At 45.0% G+C, this 20,909-nt stretch overlaps 1 protein-coding gene across 1 annotated transcript in view; it reads right to left on the reverse strand.

The window, feature by feature from the left end:
* Nucleotides 1-669: 669 nt before the first annotated feature.
* The window catches only part of spok (spookier), a 149,918-nt gene continuing 129,678 nt past the window's right edge, over nt 670-20,909 (reverse strand). Inside the window, exon 2 of the mRNA XM_065864197.2 lies at nt 670-2,137. Coding sequence (XP_065720269.1) covers nt 831-2,137 — 1,307 coding nt within the window. The 3' untranslated portion in view covers nt 670-830. The remainder of the gene's footprint in view (nt 2,138-20,909) is intronic.

The following is a 20,909-nucleotide window of genomic DNA, read 5'->3' on the forward strand; positions in this document are numbered from 1 at the left end:
CGACCCCATAAAGTATATATATTCTTGATCAGGATCACTAGCCGAGTCGATCTAGCCATGTCCGTCTGTCCGTCTGTCCGTCTGTCCGTCTGCCTGTCCGGATGAACGCTGAGATCTCGGAAACTATGAGAGCTAGGCTATTTAGATTTGGCGTACAGATTGCTGAGCCTCTTACGCAGCGCAAGTTTGTTTCAGTAGACTGCCACGCCCACTCTAACGCCCACAAACCGCCCAAAACTGTAACTCCTACAGTTTTGATGCTAGATAGAAAATTTTAACTGAAATGTATTGTTCTCATCAATACCTTTCGATTGACCTAAAAAAAAGTTGCCACGCCCGCAATTTGCATGCTAGATAAAAAATTTTAACTGAAATGTATTGGTGTCGTCAATACCTATCGATTGATCCAAATAAATTTGCCACGCCCACTCTAACGCCCATAACGCTTAAATCTGTCTACCGCCGGTAGGTGGCGCATTTCAATCTCGCTTTGCTGCTTGCATACCTCCATTTCCCTTTGAGTAACGGGTATCTGATAGTCGAGGTACTCGACTATAGCGTTCTTCCTTGTTTTTTAGTATATTGTTACGCGCCCATTACATGTCTAAGCTCCGAACCATTCAATATTTTTAAAGAAAACTTACAACGATTCCTATAAATAGAAAACAATTTAAGGATTTATGACATTTTATTTCCATTCGTATTACAAAATTATAATTAATTACACACATGAAAATTGCTTCAGTCTTTCAATACGTTGATGTATATAAAAAGAATATGAAAATTGTTTAGTAATGTATCACATTTATGTTATGGTTACTTAACAAAAATTATAAACAATAATTTCTGGGCCGCAAAATTAGCTCAAAGCAGTTTGTAGGTAAGGCCACACTGGATTTTTGTAGATTAATTTTTGAAAAGTCAGAGCACTTAACATCATAGTTTAGTATAATATTTGCAAGTAGAAGAAACCCAAATCCTCTTACCAGATTTTGCCCAATGCATGTGCGCTTACCTACACTGAATGGTAAGAAATGTGGAATATTATTTTTAAGCTGAAATGCTTGCCCATTACTAACACTTTTGTTCTGTTTCATTTTATTTTTGATAAATTGATTGAAAACACATTTGTCGTATTTTTCCTTATCCATCTCTACACCGTAATCTGAACTTTTTGTGGACCTATTATATTCATTGGTTTTTAACGAACAGCTTCTGTTTTTTGTATACTTTCTTTCTAGAAACCGGGCAGGGTCAAATTGATCGGGATAATTCCAGTTATTTTCGCTCATATTTAAAATAAAATTATTTATTAAAACTATTGTACCCTTTGTAACGCCATATCCAGATATCACTGTATCTTCCATTGCTACATGCGGTACAATAGGGGACGAGGAATGTCGTAGAACCTCTAAAATTGAAGCCATTGTATATGGCATTACATTCATATCGTAAAGGGTAATACTTTTTAATCCCTTATTGGAAACAATATCTACCTCTTGCCTAATAAGCTGGCCAATCGTTGGATTTTTGGCTATGTATGTCAGTGCCAACATTACCAAATTCCCGACTGCGGAGTGCCCTCCAATAAAGTCTTCCAGCATAAAAATTATTGTATTACGGGATACATTCTGGTCTTCTTTCAAACTTTTTAGCAGAGCATCTGTAAAATCTTTGTCGGGATCATCCAAATTTATATTTATTTCTCGACGATTGACAATTCTATCTAAAATAAATTTCCGTATATTAGTTGACCAATGCACTATTTTTTTTATGTGATTACTATAAAATGGTATAAGCCAAGGTAAGAAATCAAAGGAATAGCCCTGGTTAATTTCCCAAAATATTTCATCAAAGTATTCTATTATTTTTTTAAAATCATTATCGTTGTAATCAAAACGAACTGAACACATATATTGACAGAACATATTAGCGCTGGCTTTAAGAATTATAGGTTTTATATCGAACGAATTTACTAAAGACATTATCTTAAGCTGGTCCAATAAATGATTAATTTCCAGGCCTCCGATCGCAGACATCTTAGAAAAATATGAAGAAGCTTCTCGAGGAGAGCAATGTCGTCTTGCTAAATTTCTTCGCCTTTGTTGTAATTTCGACCAGTCACACAGGGCCAATGCTATTAAATAGAAGAAAAGGATTTCATAAGTCTTAAAATAAAGTTTTCTAAAATACTTGGGCTTAAGTTAAAATATGTTAAATTAAATATATTTTGATTTTCATAAGTGGGGTAACGTCGTAAACTTTTTATACCCGCTCGTAGAAGAAAAGGGTAAATTGTAATCATCGGACATATGTAAGAGGTATGAATTCTAGGATCTTTAAAACTATAAAAGCTATAACGACCATGTACAAAGCCTATAACGCTAAAGTCTGGGTGTCACCCCAATAGAAATTCCCAGGACTTTTATACTTATTCCTCGTAGAGTAAAAGGATATACTAGATTCGTCGGAAAGTATGTAACAGGTAGGAGGAAGCGTTTCCCGACCACATAAAGTATATATATTCTTGATCAGGATCACTTGCTGAGTCGATCTAGCCATGTCCGTCAGTCGAAATGAACGCTTAGATCTCGGAAACCATGAACTGTGAGGTCGTGATGCGCAAAACTTCGAGCGATCAGAGAAGCTCGATCTCATTCTTTTGGGGAAGCGGAGGTGGACGGAACACAGCGATAAGCAACGGAAGGACAAGTGAGATTATTGGAATAGCCAACTTGAGTGCGAAGGTTATACATCAGTGTGAATATAAGAAAGGATTAGTGAAAAAATACCCCTGACACTTGAGAATGTATTGGTGAGCTTTGAGCGGTGTCTCGTGTCAGCTAGGTTACCATATTGCGTTTCCGAGCCGTTTTATCTACGCAACGCGGCCGCCAAACTGTCCATGAGGAGCGCTGAGAAAAGGATCACTTTCGGTTACCCACGTTCACCATCTCTCTGTCCCTCGGGCCTTGCGGCATTTTCCCGTGCGCTAATTCGTGTCGGTCAAGATATCGGGTTGCGCCTCCGAGCCGTTTTTTCTGCGCAATACGAACGCCTGACTGACTATGAAAAAAAAGACGGCAAAATATCACTTTCATCGATCTTTTCTCTCTCTCTCAACCGGGCCTTGCGGCTTTTCTGGGAGTCAGGTCGTGTCGGCGAAGCTACCGTGTTGCGTCACCGAGCCGTTTTCTCTACGCAACGCGGCTGTCTGACCGTCACGACCCATGTCCACCCGCTGTGATTTTCTTGAGGAAACAAAGTAAAGGCTTAGCTAGTTCAGGTGGAATAGGGAATTCCGTCCATTTTACGCCGCTCTAAAGCCGCGCACACGCTCCGGTGCCCACGACGCTTTCACATCGGAATCCGAGCCATTAGGTGCACCCTTACGGCTTAACTGCCCCGCCCAACTGCGCCGTCCACCGAGCGCTCCCAGATACCGCCCGCACCAGGAGCAACTTGGAGCTCCGCTGCGCCTTGAGCATCGCCATCGAGACGCCCTCAGCAGCGCCCACCGCGACGAGGGAAACGGCGCGATCGCACCACTTGCCACGCTCACCGGATCACCCACCGCCAGGAAACTCGCCACTGCGCCACCACCGATTGCACACATCAGGTGCTAATCAGCCGCATTATCGGGAGGCCCAGCCGCTCCCACCTCATCATCCAGCAGCCCCGTGACGCACGTGCACCGGAGGTGCAATATCAGCGCAACTCACGCACTGCCCAGCCGCATCGCACTTCGGTAGGCCCAGCCGCGCCCACCTCAGCATCCAGCATCCGCGTGACGCCCACCCGGAGGCGCAACAACAGCGGTCACCCGCGCGCATACACCAGCCGCACCGTTCACCGGGAAGACCGATGAAAAAGGAATTAGAGAAGAAAGCGTCGGAGGGCGCAGAACACAAGCCCGCTTCGTCAGCTCTCGCCTCGTCAAATGCGTTACGCGCGTCCCCATTTTTATTTTGTGCAAATACGGTTCGCGAGGAAGGTACATAGAACCAATAAAGACAGGAAAAAACATAGATAATCAAGACTAAAGCAAATGAGCTAAGATTTTAGTTTTTAATACAGGGATAGAAGTTGAGCAACAAATTAAATTATATAGGTGGTTATAATTATTAGAAAGAACGCGAAAGGGCTAGTGCTGACTAAAATTAGACGGAAATCGTGGCAAGTTGATAGGATAGTAGTTTCGCATTAGTCTAACAGGAACATTGAAAGTAAGGCGGCTTACCAAATCTACAGAATCAATATCGCCTCTGATAAGATTATTCATAAAAATAGTACCAAGCATAGTTCTACGGTTTACTAGACTAGGTAAATTAATTAATAGCAATCTACTCAATTAAGAAGGAAACCTGACATTTTGATCCCAGTTCAAACCTCGTAAGGCAAAAAGAAGAAACTGTTTCTGTACGGATTCTATACGGTCAATATGCACTTGATACTGAGGACTCCAAACGGAAGAACAGTATTCTAATTTAGGACGGACAAGGGAGGTAAATAATAAGTTGGTAGTGTGTGGATCATCAAATTCTTTATACCTACGCTTTATAAACCCAATAAAACTCATAGCTTTATTTACAGTAAAGGTTATGTGGGAGTCAAATTTAAGTTTTGGATCTGGGACAACACCTAAATCGTTTACTGAGTATATTCGGTCCAGGGACATGTTCTGAAGAGAGTAACTCATGAACGTTGGCGAACCCCTATAAAAAGTCATAACGTTGCTTTTAAGATAGTTTAAATTCAAAAGGTTGTTGTTCGTGCATAACCGAAGAAGACACTTCTGGGTCACACCGCGGGACAAGGGGGTAATGAGCCCATGTCGCTGGCACGGGGACGCTTTGCTGGCAGGACGATCGCGTCACGGCAATGGTAACGATGGTTACTGCGATGCCGGGCCACTGGCGATGCTGAGCTGCGCTGAGGTTGTGCTAACGTAGTAAGCTGCTAGTTGAGATAGTGTATTACGAGCCCTGTTCCCAGAGGTAGGAAGTAGAACCGCGGAGTTATGAGGTGCGTTGATAACTGATTTATTCTTAATTTGATACCTGCTTATATACTACTTGGAACACGGAAGATAAGTGTAATGATTAGAGAAGTAAGCTATAGCTAAAGTAGGTCAGGGAATTATTACTATGGTAGCAGCTTTGTGTAGTTGGCTCGGCTAACACTGCAAAATGTGCTGACTGCATTGGGGGTCAGTGTGCCGATGAGTCGGTGAAACGGTGAGTTAGTGAGACATATAATATGCTGATCAGCTATTCTTATATGCACTGGGTTCTACTGAGCGCCTGGTACTGTTCCCAACTTGGCTACTTTGAATAAAAGAAGAGAGTGGTTGAGTCAAAGGCTTTTCTAAAATATGTATATATAACGTCTGTCTGCAATTTTTTGTTAAATCCATTTATTACAAAAGATGTCAATTCGAGCAGGTTAGTGGTGGTCGATCTTCGCTGAACGAAACCATGTTGACATGGAGATATCAAAGGGGAGCACAAATGTTGCGTTCAAATGTTTTAGGAATTGCAGACAGATTGCCTGCTTGTCTGTCTGTCTGTCTGTCTGTCTAAATGTCTGTCTGTCTGTCTGTCTGTCTGTCTGAATGTCTACCTGTCTGAATGTCTGTCTGCCTGTATGTCTGTCTGTCTGTTTGTCAAAATGTCTGTCTATCTGTCTGTCTGTCTGTTTGCCTGTCTGCCTGTCTGCCTGTCTGTGTGTCTGTCTGAATGTCTGAAAGTCTTTCTGTCTGTTTGTCTGTCTGTCTGTCTGTCTGTCTGTCTATCTGCCTGTCTGCCTGTCTGCCTGTCTGCCTGTCTGTCTGTCTGTCTGTCTGTCTGCCTGTCTGTCTGTCTGTCTGTCTGTCTGTCTGTCTGTCTGTCTGTCTGCCTGCCTGTCTGCCTGTCTGTCTGCCTGTTTGTCTGTCTGTCTGCCTGTATGTCTGTCTGTCTGTCTGTCTGTCTGTCTGTCTGTCTGTCTGTCTACGGAGGTTCATTTTTGTGATTAAGGCCCTTCATATCTTCTTGATGCTGCTTAACACTCACCTTTGCGATAAAATTGACATTACCACGGCGATTGGCGACTGGAATTGTGCCCTCGTAGAATATGATCATTTGGCACGTCTATGGTATGTGGACCTTTTGCTACAAAACTTAGGTATTTCTTGGAAAAATTTAGAAATGTTGAACAAAAGTCAGACTTCATGTAGGTTTTAAGTTTATGAGAGGTCGGTTCTGTATTAATTGCCATTTCTCCTGCAGTATAATGTTCAGTCAGCTGCAATGAACCATAATATGTAGCGGTTGATTCTCGATTGGACGAGTCAGTGTCGCTAATTCTTTATTGTCTACATATATCTTCAGGCTCTTTTATTTTATGTTCCATTAATGCTAAGTTCGTTAAATGAATCCATTCTTTATCGAGAGAAATCTCATTCTGCCGTTTGCTATTTTCTATATCAAATTTATTATCATTCACCGGAAATATATCTTTCGTTGGTTCATAAGCAGCGTTCGGTCCTGCAAGATCATCTGCGACTTCTACCAAAATAGGATTGATTTCCGTATCAGATGAGATTTCTTTATTGAGAAAACCGATGACTACATAACCAAGCCTTGAGCCAAAGGTTTAGTAGGTCCTAGTCTAAGAAGTTCACCAGTTATTACACGAGAATATACATCAACCCCGAAGGTTAGGTCAATGGGTCAAGGTTGCCAAAAGTCAGGATCTGCTAACGGCAGTCCGTCGGGAATATTAAGATGGGTTGCAATCGGTACTGACGGTTGATCCATAATGACTGTGGGAATAATAAATACCCCTAATAGTGTTTCAAAACCTGATGTATCTGATGAGAGCTTAAGTATTGATCTAATTGCTGTTGTTATTTTTCATTCGATTCCAGATATTTCAATCGGTGACGACATTTCCTTAAGAGCTAGCAGATGTGCCATCCTCTTTAAGATAAGATTCACCTGTGATCCACCATCTATTACAGCGCGTCATGTTTGTAGTTGACCCGTTGGCCCTTGTTATGATACCTTGGCGGTCGCGAACAGAGTATATCTTCTAGGGTTGACGTAGCAATGGTTGCTGCGCCGGCCACTGGATTGCTAGTCGGTCCTTGGTGCAACAGTGAATGATGCTGTTGTTGGCAGACTCGACAAGTGGCCGGTCATCCACAGTTTTCAACCTTATGAGTCGTAGACAAACAATTTGTGCATGCTCCTACTTGAAGAATGGCTTGGCGCCGTGTTTTGGGGTCCATTTCCTGGAAACAGCTGCATGCTCTATGATGATGTGGTTCTAGGTGACAAATCTAACAGCTCTCTTTGTTGTGAACTGACTGATGGCGGAATGTTGCTGTAGGTTGAGCGCTTATCGTCTCCAGCATGCAAGCGTGCCGCTCAATAAACGTCAGTGCACTTCTTAACGTTGGGATTTCCGTTGAATTGAATTACCCAGTGCACCTAGAGACTGCTGGTCTAGTTATCTTCTGATAATAAAACACAGGTCTGAATCCCAGGATTTTGTGCTGACATGAAGCGTTTTCACTTCTAGACATATTGTGTGTCTTGGAAACGAAGAATCCTGTGAAGCCGGATAAAGCTGTGTATCCTTTGAAGCTGAATAAAGCTGTGAATCCTGTGAAGCTGGATGAGCTATGGTTTCCAGGGCGGGTCTTCTCACAAGTCAAAGGTTTAGCTATTGGTGGGAAGGTGGTTCCTGGAGTGTGATCCTTTGTTGGTAAAGGATCACGTCAGGGTCATCAATGCTTGTGCCTAACCGAAGTAAACACTCGCATGATGATCGCGTCGCGGCAATGGTAACGATGGTTACTGCGATGCCGGACCACAGGCGATGCGGGAACTGCGCTGAGGTTAAGCTAACGTGGTTAGCTGCTAGTTGAGAGGGTGTAGGATTACGAGCACTACTTCCGGAGGTAGAAAATAGAACGGCGGAGTTATAAGTTGCGTTGATAACTGATTTTTTCATCATTTCATATATGCTTATATACTTCTTGGAACCCTCGCTACTGAGCGCCTGGTACTGTTCCCAACTTGGCTACTGCTTGATTTGATGAGTGCTGGTCATGTTGAGCACCCTTGGGTACGAACAGTTCCTTTCGCCGAACGTCGTAAGGTTACAGCAAGTGGAAGGTCGTAAGAGGCAGGCCGATCTGAAGGAGTATCATTCGCGCGAGAAACAACCAGACGATCCAACGGAAGACTCCGGAAGGAATGACCATCAACGCATACTCGACAACGTGGCAGATACAACTCTACAAGGTCAGACGTAAGTGGCGTACCAGGCGACAAAGCAAACTTTAGGCGGGAAATTGTACCGACTAGGCTAGTTTAAAATAATTTAATCTTCGCAGTCAGGCTAGGCAGGTTAGGAACGTAGTCCTAGGCTAACTTTTAAGCACCTTTGAAAAAAACCTTAAGCAACGGAAGTTGAGCCCGAAGATCGCTACCGGCTTGAGGGAGTCTACCAACCGATCGACTATCGCGAGGACTCGGACGCCGACGGCAGCGATTCGCAAGGCCACGGTTCGGTCTAGTCCAGCCGCAGACCGACTCCACCCCCTTTCATCCCGTGGCGGGGCTTGGGTACACCGGAACGATTCGCTGGCAACACTCCCCCGGCAACACCGACTCTGTGTCGACCTTGCCCTTACGGTCAGCGGGGAGGCCCCGAAGGTGTTCGAGCCCAGAACCGAGGACGAGGAGCCAACCACCCACACGGTGGCCCGCCTGGCCCGGCTACAGGTGGCCGACGGAGCCCGGGACCTCGACCACCCAAGTCTCGGTTTGCGCCTGGTTGCAAAGCCAGGACTGAAACACGTTCGCACCCGGACATCTGGAGCAATGCCTCTGGGGGGCCCAGCAGCGTCCCCCCGCGAGCACGACTTCCTCGACGACTCATCCGTCGGGGACGATGGCCGGTTCTGGGCGGATAGACCGCGAGTCCCACTCGAACGTGCCTTAACGGAGGCGAACAGATCGTGGGAAGACCACGGAGTCGGAGCCGGAGAGTGGGTTCAACTCCCGACGTCATGCCGGACGGGAACGCCCAGGAGTAACAAGTCGCACCCGGACCAGAAGGCTTCAATGAAAACGTTCCCATAACCGCCGAGAACCCTCACGTACCCCACACCAGAGCGTGCCACACCGCGATCCACGCCAAGGCGCAGCAAACAAAGCTCCCCTCGTACCCCAGAGAGCACCGTCCGGCGACCCCTAGAGCTGTCGCCGTGCTCGCTATCGCTAGGCCTTGGACCCTGCTTATGAGCCACGCCACTCAAGCCCGGGCGGACGATTCCCTCAGTTGGCCTGGACCAGATGGGGTCGAGGAATTGGACCTACAACTCTTCCTGACCGGCGGAGAGGAGAACGAAGTATTAGAGGATCTCCGAGAGTGCCCAGACGCAAACCAAGTCTTGAACGAGTCACAGTGGGTCGAGGCCGCCGCTGACTGGAGGGTGGACACCCACGAACGCCGTCTGCCTCCAGCTCTCATCGCGTCCATCCAGGCGCAGGATCGTGCGGTATCTCCGCTACAAGGACGGCGCCAAGTTTCGCATCAAAATTACAGCACGACGGGACGGAATGGCATCCCTCCGCCAGCGGCACCCCTTTAACCACCCCGAAGTAGAGGGAGGTGTCAGGCACCTAAAATTTCATTCAATATCAGCCCTGCTAAAACCCTATGCAACATATGTTTCAACTCACAAAATCGGTGTAATGACTTAAAGTAGCACATAATTATTTTATCTTATAATAATAAATAAGTGCCACGCTAATAAAGGCTCAATGAACTACGAACAAAATAAAGAGCGACTAAGCTCCGCGAGCCGAAGAGACGGTTACTTTTCGTATGTCTCAACGCGTGATAGCGAAGTGCAAAAAACGACCCTACTGTCGGTCGGTAGCCAAAGAGCACGATCTTGCTAACCATGCTTACTTACGGCTACCCCCACTCCGACGGCGTGGTGTCAACAATGCAAAACCCCCATCAGTTTCGACCCCTGGCGCACAAGCAACATGCAACGGTAAAACTTCTGCATCCGCACTAAATTTGTCAGCAACAACTACAGCTACGGCTATTACTTCGGAATCGACTGCAACCGCAGCTCTAAATTCCACGGAAACAAAAACCACGACAACAAATCAAAACCAAAACAAAATTCAGTACATCGGTGCATCCATATCAAGCGTAAGCTTAGCCCGCAGAATACCGGGGTAGGTAACAAGTCAAAAATGAACCTTGTCCAAATAGAACATAAATTACCCGGGAGATCCAACAGCAACAGATTTCTAGATGAAAATGAACCAGAACAGGCTCAGGAGACCCAACCGAAACCTAAGCCCCCACCAATTCACATTAGGGAGAAAATCGCGAGCGCCCTGGTCAACAAAATTGTTGCCCTGACCGGGGACGGAAACTTTCATGTTCTTCCGGTCACAAAAGGGGATATTCATGAAACCAAGCTTCAGACAAAATCTGAAGAACATTTCCGAGCTGTATCCAATTACCTGGAGGAAGCTAGGAAAAGCTACTACACGTACCAACTAAAAAGCAGCAAGTGCCTGCAAGTGGTACTAAAAGGAATCGCGACCGACGTAACCGCCAAGGAAGTTATCGATGCTCTCAAGGAAAAATGGTTTTCTGCAATGAACGTCAGTAACATTATAAACAGGAAAAAAGAGCCGCAACCACTCTTCAGGGTCGAGCTGGAGCCAGACAGCAGAGTCTTGAAGAAAAATGAAGTGCACCCCATTTATAACCTGCAATACTTATTGCACCGAAGAATCAACGTGGAAGAGCCACATAAAAGGAACGGCCCAGTGCAATGCACAAATTGTCAGTTTGAACAGTTTGTGTAGCTTGTGGAGACTTCCACAATTCGGCTAACTGCCCTGCCAACAAATATGACCCCAAAAAGTCGCCTAGCTGGGGCAACCGAGCGGGTCGCAGGTTGCGGATAGCGGACGACCTCTCTCGAGGCCAACTGTGAATAAGCTGGTGGGAGAAGTCAAGCAAGGAATCGTGGACGGAAACCCCAGTAAATAAACAGTCCCGGACAGCCAGCGGGTATTTTGCAACGAAGCAATACCGACGATGCGAGTTGTTCAGCCGCATCTAAATAGTTGCTTTACACAAACCCACTCCCAACACAACACCTTCCCATCTCCCCTCCCAAACAACATCTCATCTCTAACTATCGCCTTACCCGGGCATCGCGGATCTCTGCCCGGGCGGACTTTTCCCCTTCTCCGCAACTCGTGGGACCAAATTATGGAACATAAAAAGCAAACTAACAACACAACACAAAACACAGAGACGGGAACTCTCAAAAACCCATGGATAAGCTGAACACTGGTTCCACCATCCATACCAGCACGCTCCAGAAAGGGCCGCATCCCAAACTGGGGATGACGGGTGGCAGAAAGCCAGCTGCGAACGCCTCCGCCACGAGCGCATCTGCGCCTAAAGCAGCGGTAGGCACAGCCAAGGCGCTCGGGCCACCCGCTGGACCTAACAAATACACATACGCAGAAAGGCGGACTGCCGCCCAGACTCTGCGCTCACACACTAAGAGCACCGTTGCCACACCTTTGCCTGAAAGGCTAAAAAAGGTAGAGTGGGCAATGAAGGTGCTTCCTAACTACGGGCAGGACAAGCCCACTCAAGAAGGGACTCAGGCGAAAAGGCAGCGATCCCTCGAACTACCCGGACCATCGGCGAAGAGATCTAAGATCCAGCCATCGGTCTCATTCGCCGAAATCACGAAGAACCGTGACCTACTCGGCCTGATTGACAGGGGAAATCCAGAGGGCAGGATCCCCAGGAACAAGTGGAAGGCAGTGGAGTCCCACCTTTCTTTCATTTGCCTGCGCACGGTACGTGAGAAGCCAGGCACCTCGCCCTGCTGCATGGACGCGGGCTGGTACCAGGTGGTGGCCTGCGACAGTCAGCGGTCGGCTGACATGTATAAACAGGCGACGAGCAAGCTCGGCGAGGTCTACGAAGGAGCGAACATCGTCGCGCTAGACTGGTGCGATGTCCCCAGTAGACTCCGAGCCATGATCTGGCTTCCAGCAGCGATCAAGGCGCCGGAGGACATCCTCTTCATGTTGCAAGAATGCAACCCGCACCTCCCCACGAAGGACTGGAATGTCGTCAAGGTGGAGGAGCATGAAGTGGACGTCAACCAGGCGGTGTTGGTCCTAAAGAAGGAGTCAGTTGCTCCGATCGAGACTGCTCGAGGAGTGCTGAACTTCGGGTTCAGTGCGATACACATCAAGGTGTATAAGGGCGACTCCAGCGCCGCTATTAGCTCTGCCGGCAATCCAGCTGAGCAGGTGCTTGCTGAGGAGTTGGAGGCACCTGGTGGGCCGGAGGATGACTACTCTACCGATTCGTCGCTAAGCAGAGAGATGCGAGCGCTCGGACCGGCTATCGAGGACGTAGACCTCAGCGACACAGAGGAGGCTGACGTCACTGTGGTGGAGGTTGTAGCTGCAGATGTCCCTAAGACTTCTACAAATAAACCTTCACCACAGTAAAGCAGCGTTCGCTGCACTTCTGCTTCGCCTGACCGAAGGCGGAGCCGACCTAGTCCTTGTACAGGAACCTTGGGTAGTAGGAAGCAAGGTTGCTGGACTAGAAACAAAGGAATACAAGCTTTTGTTTGACCCCAAAGAAGTTAAAATTCGAACCTGCAATTAGCCAACAACTTGCATTACAGCAACGGAGACAACACCGCAGTAAGCCTGGAGCTGCAAAGTGGCTCTATAAGGGTCCTATCGGCCTACTTGGCCTTTGAAAAGGAAAACCCCCCAGATGCGCTGGTCAGAGGACTGGAAGAGGAATGCAAAAAGCTCAGGAAAGGTTTGGTAATAGGCTGTGACACCAACGCCCATCACACCCAGTGGGGTGGCCCAAACAACAACGACAGAGGTCAGTCTCTTTTTGATTTTATTCTAAATTCGAACCTATTCTTATGCAATAGGGGCAATGTCCCTACTTTCATAACTAAAGCTTGCCAAACGATCATAGATCTAACTTTGGTATCAGATTCAGTCGTAGGCGCAGTCAAAAACTGGGCAGTCTCTGACGAGCACTCCTTTTCGGACCATAGATTCATAGAAACTGTATTGTCCCTTGATTCGCCCTTGCCGGTCAGCTTCGCTAACCCCAGACGAGCCGACTGGTACAGGTACAAAGAAGATCTGACAAATATCCTCCCCATGGAACCGTCAGAAAGCATCACAAACCCACAGAAGCTGGACGAAAGAGTATACAAATTCACAGAGGCATGCAACACTGCCTTCAAAGTGACATGCCCCAAAGAGAAACCAAGGGGAAGGAAAAACCCTCCTGGTGGACCCAACAACTATCTATCCTCAGAACCAACTGCAGATGCCTGTTTAACAGAGCAATGGCGGGAAATGAGGACACTAATTGGTTGAACTACAAGTATGACTAGCCTCTTACAAAAAGGCCATTAGAAGAGCAAAACGAACGGGATGGCAGACCTTCTGCTCTGACTAAGAAAAAACAACTGATGCCGCAAGGCTCAGGAAAATACTCTCTAAGACAGCCGCGCCTTTGGGCTATCTTCAAAAAGCAAATGGATCATGCTCAGACTCCAGTAAAGAGTCCTTGGACCTGCTCCTAGACGCTCACTTCCCGGGGAGCCAACAAGCAGGTCATCCTCCTGAAAGAGGAGCAGGAGAGGGAATCGAATTAGATCCACTCCTATCAGACCGCAACATGAAATGGTCCATTCATAGTTTCAAACCATACAAATCGCCGATAACACCGGCTCACATCCAACAAGCAGGACAAATAGCCATAAACTGGTTGAAAAAAATCTTCCAATCCATCCTGGCGGTAGGAGAACCACCAACAGCATGGCAAAAAACAAAGGTGGTTTTCATTCCCAAGGCAGGGAAGGCCACTCACACCTTTGAAAGAATGATAAGTCTACACATAAGGGTCACCGTAGACCCGACACAAATATCAGAAGCACAGCACGCTTACACCAAAGGTAAGTTAACCGAATCGGCGCTACATTTGGTGGTAAGCAGCATCGTGAAATCACTCAGCATCAAGGAATACACACTGATCACCTTCCTGGATATAGAGGGAACCTTCAATAACGTGCTCGCCACTGCTATAACAGAATCTCTCACAGAACTAGGGGTTGAGCCGGCAATGGTGAGGCTAATCCATAAATTGCTGATAAGCAGAATGGTCACAGCCACACTAGGGACCTCAACCCAGACTAGACTAGTGAACAGAGGCACCCCGCAAGGAGGTGTACTATCACCCCTCTTGTGCAATATCGCAGTAAATAAACTACTGCGGATTCTGGAGGAGAAGGTTGTAAGGTCGTGCCATACGCAGACGACGTCGCCATCATCTTTAATGGAAAATATCCACAAACACTTTGCGATCTTATTTTTCAATAATGATGGACGTTGATGTACTACGAGAAGTGCAAACAAGTGGCCCAACGACACCAAGCACGGGCTTGCTACGCGCGGGGCCCTTTTATCAATTTGGGCAAAAAATACGAGTTCGCGAGGAAGATACAAAAAACAAATAGAGACGGGACATAAATGAAAATAAAGGAAGCATCTAAGAATGAAGCAAATGAGTTAAAATATTAATTTTTAATACCGGGATAGAAGTTGAAGTGCAAATTAAATGATAAAGGTTGTTATAATTATTGCATAGAACGCGAAAGGGCTCGTGCAGACAAAAATTAGATGTACATCGTGGCAAATTTAGGGGATAATAATTTCGTGTTAGTCTAACAGGAACATTGAAAGTTAGGCGGCTTACAAGTTCTACAGAATCAATATCACCCCTTATAAGATTTTGCATAAAAATAGTACCAAGCATTGTTCTACGATTTGCAAGGGTAGGTAAATTAAGCAATAGTAATCTACTCTGATAGGAAGGTAGCCTTATGTTTTGATCCCAGTTCAAACTACGAAGGGCAAAAAGAAGAAATTTTTTTTTTCCGACTCAATACGGTCAATATGCACTTGATATTGTGGACTCCAAACCGAAGAACAATATTCCAAAATAGGACGGACAAGGGAGGTAAATAATAATTTGGTTGTATAAGGGTCATCAAATTCTTTTGACCAACGCTTTATAAACCCAAGAACACTCATGGCCTTGCTGACAGTGGACATTATGTGGCAGTCAAATTTAAGTTTTGGGTCCAGAAGAACGCCTAAGTCATTTACTGAATATATACGGTCGAGTGGCGTATTTTGAAGAGAGTAAGTAACAAAAGTAGGAGTACCCCTATGAAAAGTCATAACGTTGCATTTAAGGCAGTTCAAATTTAAAAGGTTATACTCACACCATCCCTGAAAACAATCAATATCTGACTGTAAGTTGAAACCCGACAAATCTTAACATCATCAGCATACATTAGTACACGAGAGTGTGTTATGATAGAGGGAAGATCGTTAATAAACAAAGTAAACAGCAAAGGGCCCAAATGACTACCCTGAGGCACTCCAAATGTCACATAGATCAGTTTTGAGGCAGCGTTCTTGAATATAACCCTCTGAGTCCTACCATTCAAATAACTTGAAATCCAAGTAATAGATTACATGGAAACCCAAGCTGATTTAATTTGAATAAGAGAAGAGAGTGGGTGACAGAGTCAAAGGCCTTACTGAAATCTGTGTATATAACGTCAGTCTGCATTTTATTCTTAAATCCATTTATTACAATAGATGACAATTCCAGAAGGTTGGTGGTGGTCGATCTTCGCTTAACAAAACCATGCTGACACGGTGATATTAGCGAGGAACATAAATGTTGCAAATGAGAAGTAATAATACGTTCAAATGCTTTAGGAATTGCCGACAATTTAGAAACACCTCTGTAATTCTGGGCATCCGCCTTCGCACCCTTTTTGTGAAGTGGAATGATAAAAGAGTCCTTCCAGATAGTAGGAAAAACTGACGATGAAATAGACAAATTAAAAAGTTTAAGAATCGGTTTACATATGGTTGACGCACAAAACTTAAGCACACACCCGGGGAGTCCATCAGGACCGGGAGAATAAGTTGGCGTTGTTTTTTCTAAGTCTCTTACGAGATAAATTTCCGTAATTTCAGGGGTAAAGATACAATTTGCCTTATTTAAGGGATTAGGGTAGTTAGAATTTGACCAAGCAGCCGAACTATAAGTAGTTTGGAAAAACTCGGCAAATAAATCAGCAATTTCAGAATCCGTCGATGCCTCCATTGAGTTAAAACGTACCGATGAAGGCAATGCTGACGACTTACGCTTGGCATTGACAAAGTTATAAAACTGCTTCGGATCATTTGAAAATTCAAATTTACATCGACTTAAATACATAGAATAGCAATGACTATTGAGAACATTAAAATCCGATCGAGCCACCACATTTTTCGAAAAATCAGATGGCTTACCCGATTTCTTATACTTTTTATAAGTGTTTGTCTTAAGGTTTTTAAGTCTTTGAAGCGCATTGGTAAACCAAGGTGGCCTGTTTGTCTTTGAAGGAAACCTATCAGGAACGCATTCATTAAAAAAGGTATTTAACACTATATAGAAGTGTTCAGTGGCACTTTCAATATAAAGCTTACTTGCTGTAACGATAATTCCAGAAGACCACCTACAAAATCATGGACGGATAGAGGTATAGCAACTAGTGAGTCAGTAGGAGGAGACCAAGAAATATCAGGGAGATTAAAGTCACCCAAAACAATCAAAAGGTCACTGTTAGAAAGAAGGGATAGAACAGATTTTATCGCAGACAGGTGGTGCTCATAAATTATTAAATCAGAGCCAGGTGGAATATAGGAACATGTAACAAATATTGAGAATGATTCCAAGGAAACTTTCACACTAACAAATTCAATTTCATTAGGAGTATCAGAGTGAATTCTCTCGGATGTTAGGCTAGTGCTAACGGCAATCAGCACAACGCCTCCCCTGCGTGAGGAGCGATCGGTCCTATAGTCATTAAAATTGTTTGACAGAACTTCATTGTCAGATATCTCTGGTTTCAGCCAAGTTTCCGTAAAGGCCAAAATATCAGCAGTAAATGCAGAGGAGTCAGCATAAAGCTTGGGTAGCTTCATATTTAGTCCCCTAACATTTTGATAAGCCAAAAATAAACTTTTTAGTTTTATGGCGCAGTGGAAGGTCTGTTATTTGTTCTCGGTTTATTGCGAACAAATTCTTTTATTACTAAATCATCATTAAGCCAAAAGCTTTCAGAAAGTAGTACCTTAAACACATCAGGCGGAGCAAATATTTTAAAAGACGATATACTACGAGCATATGAAATTCTAAATTGTTCAACTGAAATATTCTCGGATGGGAATTTTTCACGAATAAATTCCAAAACATCCTCAGATGTGGTATCTGGGGTGAATCTCGAAAAAAAATAATTGTTTTCTATGTGGAACAACTGATAATTTCTTACGTCCCCCAGCAGCAGATTGCACCTCACTAAGCTGAGAGCCAGAAACTGTAACTTCTGTACCTATAGGTACGGTCGGCACCGTAGCCGGCACTGAAGGTTTTTTTACCACCCGACTTCGAGAAGCAGTGACTTCACTTGAAACAGCTGTATCCATAGGCGCAGTAGGTTCACTTACCACAGTGTCAACAGAGACTGCTGCAGCCACCAAGTTCGTATTTGGGGTGGATACCGTGACCGTATTAACTGCCGCTAAGCTGGTTTTTTTACGTTTGGGCGACTCAGTTAGTAATTTTTTATTATTAAATTGGGCACAAACGGAATTGAACCCCTCATGGAGCTGTTTAAAAGCACCAGAGAGATTTAAAAGGCTGTCTCGAGTCTGCTTCATAAAGCCGCTCATCTCAACAACCATTTCCTTGCAGGATCCACATGACCACATGAGTCCCGAATTCTGATCAATGAAGTCTTTGACTTTACCAGTAAACCCTGCGCATTTAACGTGCATCATCGATTCGCAGAGCCAGCAGAAAATAAAAGGGTCTTTAGTTGAAGACGAAGGAGTACAATTTTTCTTAGAGCAGACAAGAGCCATTTAAAGGAAATGAAATAAAATAAAATAATATATGAAAAATACCTCAAGTAAATTTGGCACTGGGATCAAATTCCAAAACCACAAAGGCACAAAACACGAAAAAAAATAAAAGCGCGAGATCGCGTATTAATTTAAATGTAAGAGAGCACGAGAGAATAAATCTTCTATCGATTGAGCGTTGCTTGTTGGACACTGACAACTTTACGCAGGAACAGTTACAATGTAAAGCAAGCAAGAGAGAGAGAGAAAGAAAGAGACAAGAGAATAGCACACCAAAAGTCTACCAGAAATTTGGCAGGTTCAGAGAGAGTTTAAGTTACAGTTGTAATATAGAGCGGGAGAGAGAGTGAGAATCAAAGAGTTTTAGCAAGTTTAGTGAGTATAAGAATTACACTAACAAAGCTAGGAGATTAAACAAATCTAATATAAATGTTAAAATAACTATAATCACTGGGAGACCTAGTAAAAAACACTAAACACACTAACCCAGCGGTTAGACTAAGCTTTGTTAATAAACAAACACAAAACACTCGCAAAAAATCATAGAATAGACAAAAATTCAGAGCACAAGAGTAAACACAACCGTTCACAAGCGACGCTAAATCGAATTATGACCGCTAAACTTAAAATACTATCGGAATGGGATAAATACTTCGAAAACGGAACTTGTTCTATTTACAAATAGGTACAAAATTCCACAACTTAACCCACCCATTCTGAACAATTGTAATCTCTCTTTTAGCGATCACGCCAGGTACTTGGGTTAAGTACTAGATAAGCGCCTCAAATGGGGCTTAAACAACCAAGAGAGAACCAAAAAAGCGACCATTGCACTTTACTCCTGTAAAAAAGCAATTGGGCTAAGATGGGGCATGTCCCCTAGAATAGTCAACTGGATATACACAGCGGTAGTCAAGCCAATCCTACTGTGCGGAGTGGTTCTGTGGTGGACCGCCTTGCACAAACAATGCATACTGACTCCTCTAAACAAAGTACAGCGAATGGCGGCTTTGTGTATTAGTGGAGCCCTTCGAACCACCCCGAATGAATCGCTGAATGCGATCTTGAACCTCCCAAGCCTGGACTTAGCACGCATGGAAAGGGCAGTGGAAAGCCCAATTTTATGGTCATGCTGAAATTCGCTTTCGGACCTGTCGTCAGACCATTCGCCAGTGCTAATAACTCTTCTTCAAAGCACAAAAACTACAGATCACCCCCTCAGGCTGACGTCGCACAGAACCAACTGGCTAAAATATAAAAAGTATGTAAGCTCACACTTCAAATTAACCCCTCACTTCCACATCGAAGCGGACATAGACTGCTCTACCGATACTCTTGAAAAAGTATTCGTGGAGGAAGCCACTATCTCAACACCACAAGGCAGGGACGTGCAAACCAACATCTATTTTCCTACCACCATTGTTTCAGCCAAAGGAGATCGCGAAAGTCATTGGGGAACTGAAACCGAAAAAGGCCCATGGCGGTGACTAAATAATCCCAAAAATGTTAATTGAACTTCCAAACTCTGCCATTGAGGTTATTTGTAAGCTCTTCAATGGGATCATAACTCTCGGCTACTATCCGAAAAATGGAAAAAATCTATTATCATTATGATACCAAAGCCCGGAAAAGACCACACAATTCCGTCATCCTATAGACCAATCAGTTTATTATCGTGTCTGTCTAAGTTGTTCGAAAAACGCCTTCTTACTCGCATAATACCATATCTAGGAGCACACAATGTTATCCGTGCTCATCAATTTGGCTTTCGTCAAAACCATGGAACAATCGAACAAGTAAACAGAATAAAATCAGAAATACGCACAGCACTTGAGCATCGGAAATACTGCAGCGCAATGTTCCTCGATGTATCTCAAGCCTTCGATCGAGTATGGATAGATGGCCTCATGCACAAAATCAAAACACACTAGCCTGATTACACTCACAAGCTTCAGACCCAGAAACCCACTCGCGGAAGGCGGTTGCATAGTCGAGAGTGATCTGAAGTTTTCTCTTTCAAAGTCAGTGTAGCGAAGGTCATTACCTAAAAAGTGAACTGTGTATAGTGTGAGACACTCCGGGACTAGAGGTACGCATCAGGACACTGTTCCAGTCTTGGACTGGTGAGGCTGCTGTTGGTTCGTGGGCCAGGGGGGGATCCTCTCCCGCGCCCATCGAGTGAGAGTCTTTCACCACGAAATCTCTCTCACGCGCACAGCATCAAAATCAGCTGTTTAACAACGTGGGGCGTAGGAGCTTAACAGCGTGGATCCCCGCGCTTAACAGTACATAGTGTTGGAAAGCGCCATAAACGCGGGCCCTCTCTGTTATTTTGAATTTTCGAAATTCTCCAAACTCTGGACCTGGATACAGGGACGGCAAAGGGCAGAGGGCCAAGGATCGGGCTAAATTCCAACCCCTCCGCCGCGGCGGTGCCTATCAAAAGGGGCACTGGGGACCGAAAAGGGGCAGTATATCCCCCATCGTAAGTCAAGGGGAAACCTGTGGCCAGCGCGGGAGCCTCCCTCGAGCAAGCCGGGAAGCCTGAGATGGAGGAGGCTGAAAACCCCTTCGTGGGCAGACCAGTAGTGGTAAGATCTCCCCGCACCTTCGTCAACACAAGTTGATGAGCTGATTGGAGATGCTGAGGAAGTGAAGGAAACCCCTAAGAGGACGCGTGATCCTGCAAACCCAGCAAACTCGCACAGAACAACGCCGGCCAAAAGGAGCAAGGCCTCCCACGAGGCAACCTGCCTTGAGGATCTCTTGGAGCTGGGCAAGCTCCTACAGGAGATGTCCACCAAGATGATG

This window comes from Drosophila suzukii, chromosome 3 (assembly GCF_043229965.1).
Source record: "Drosophila suzukii chromosome 3, CBGP_Dsuzu_IsoJpt1.0, whole genome shotgun sequence".
Lineage (NCBI taxonomy): Eukaryota > Metazoa > Arthropoda > Insecta > Diptera > Drosophilidae > Drosophila > Drosophila suzukii.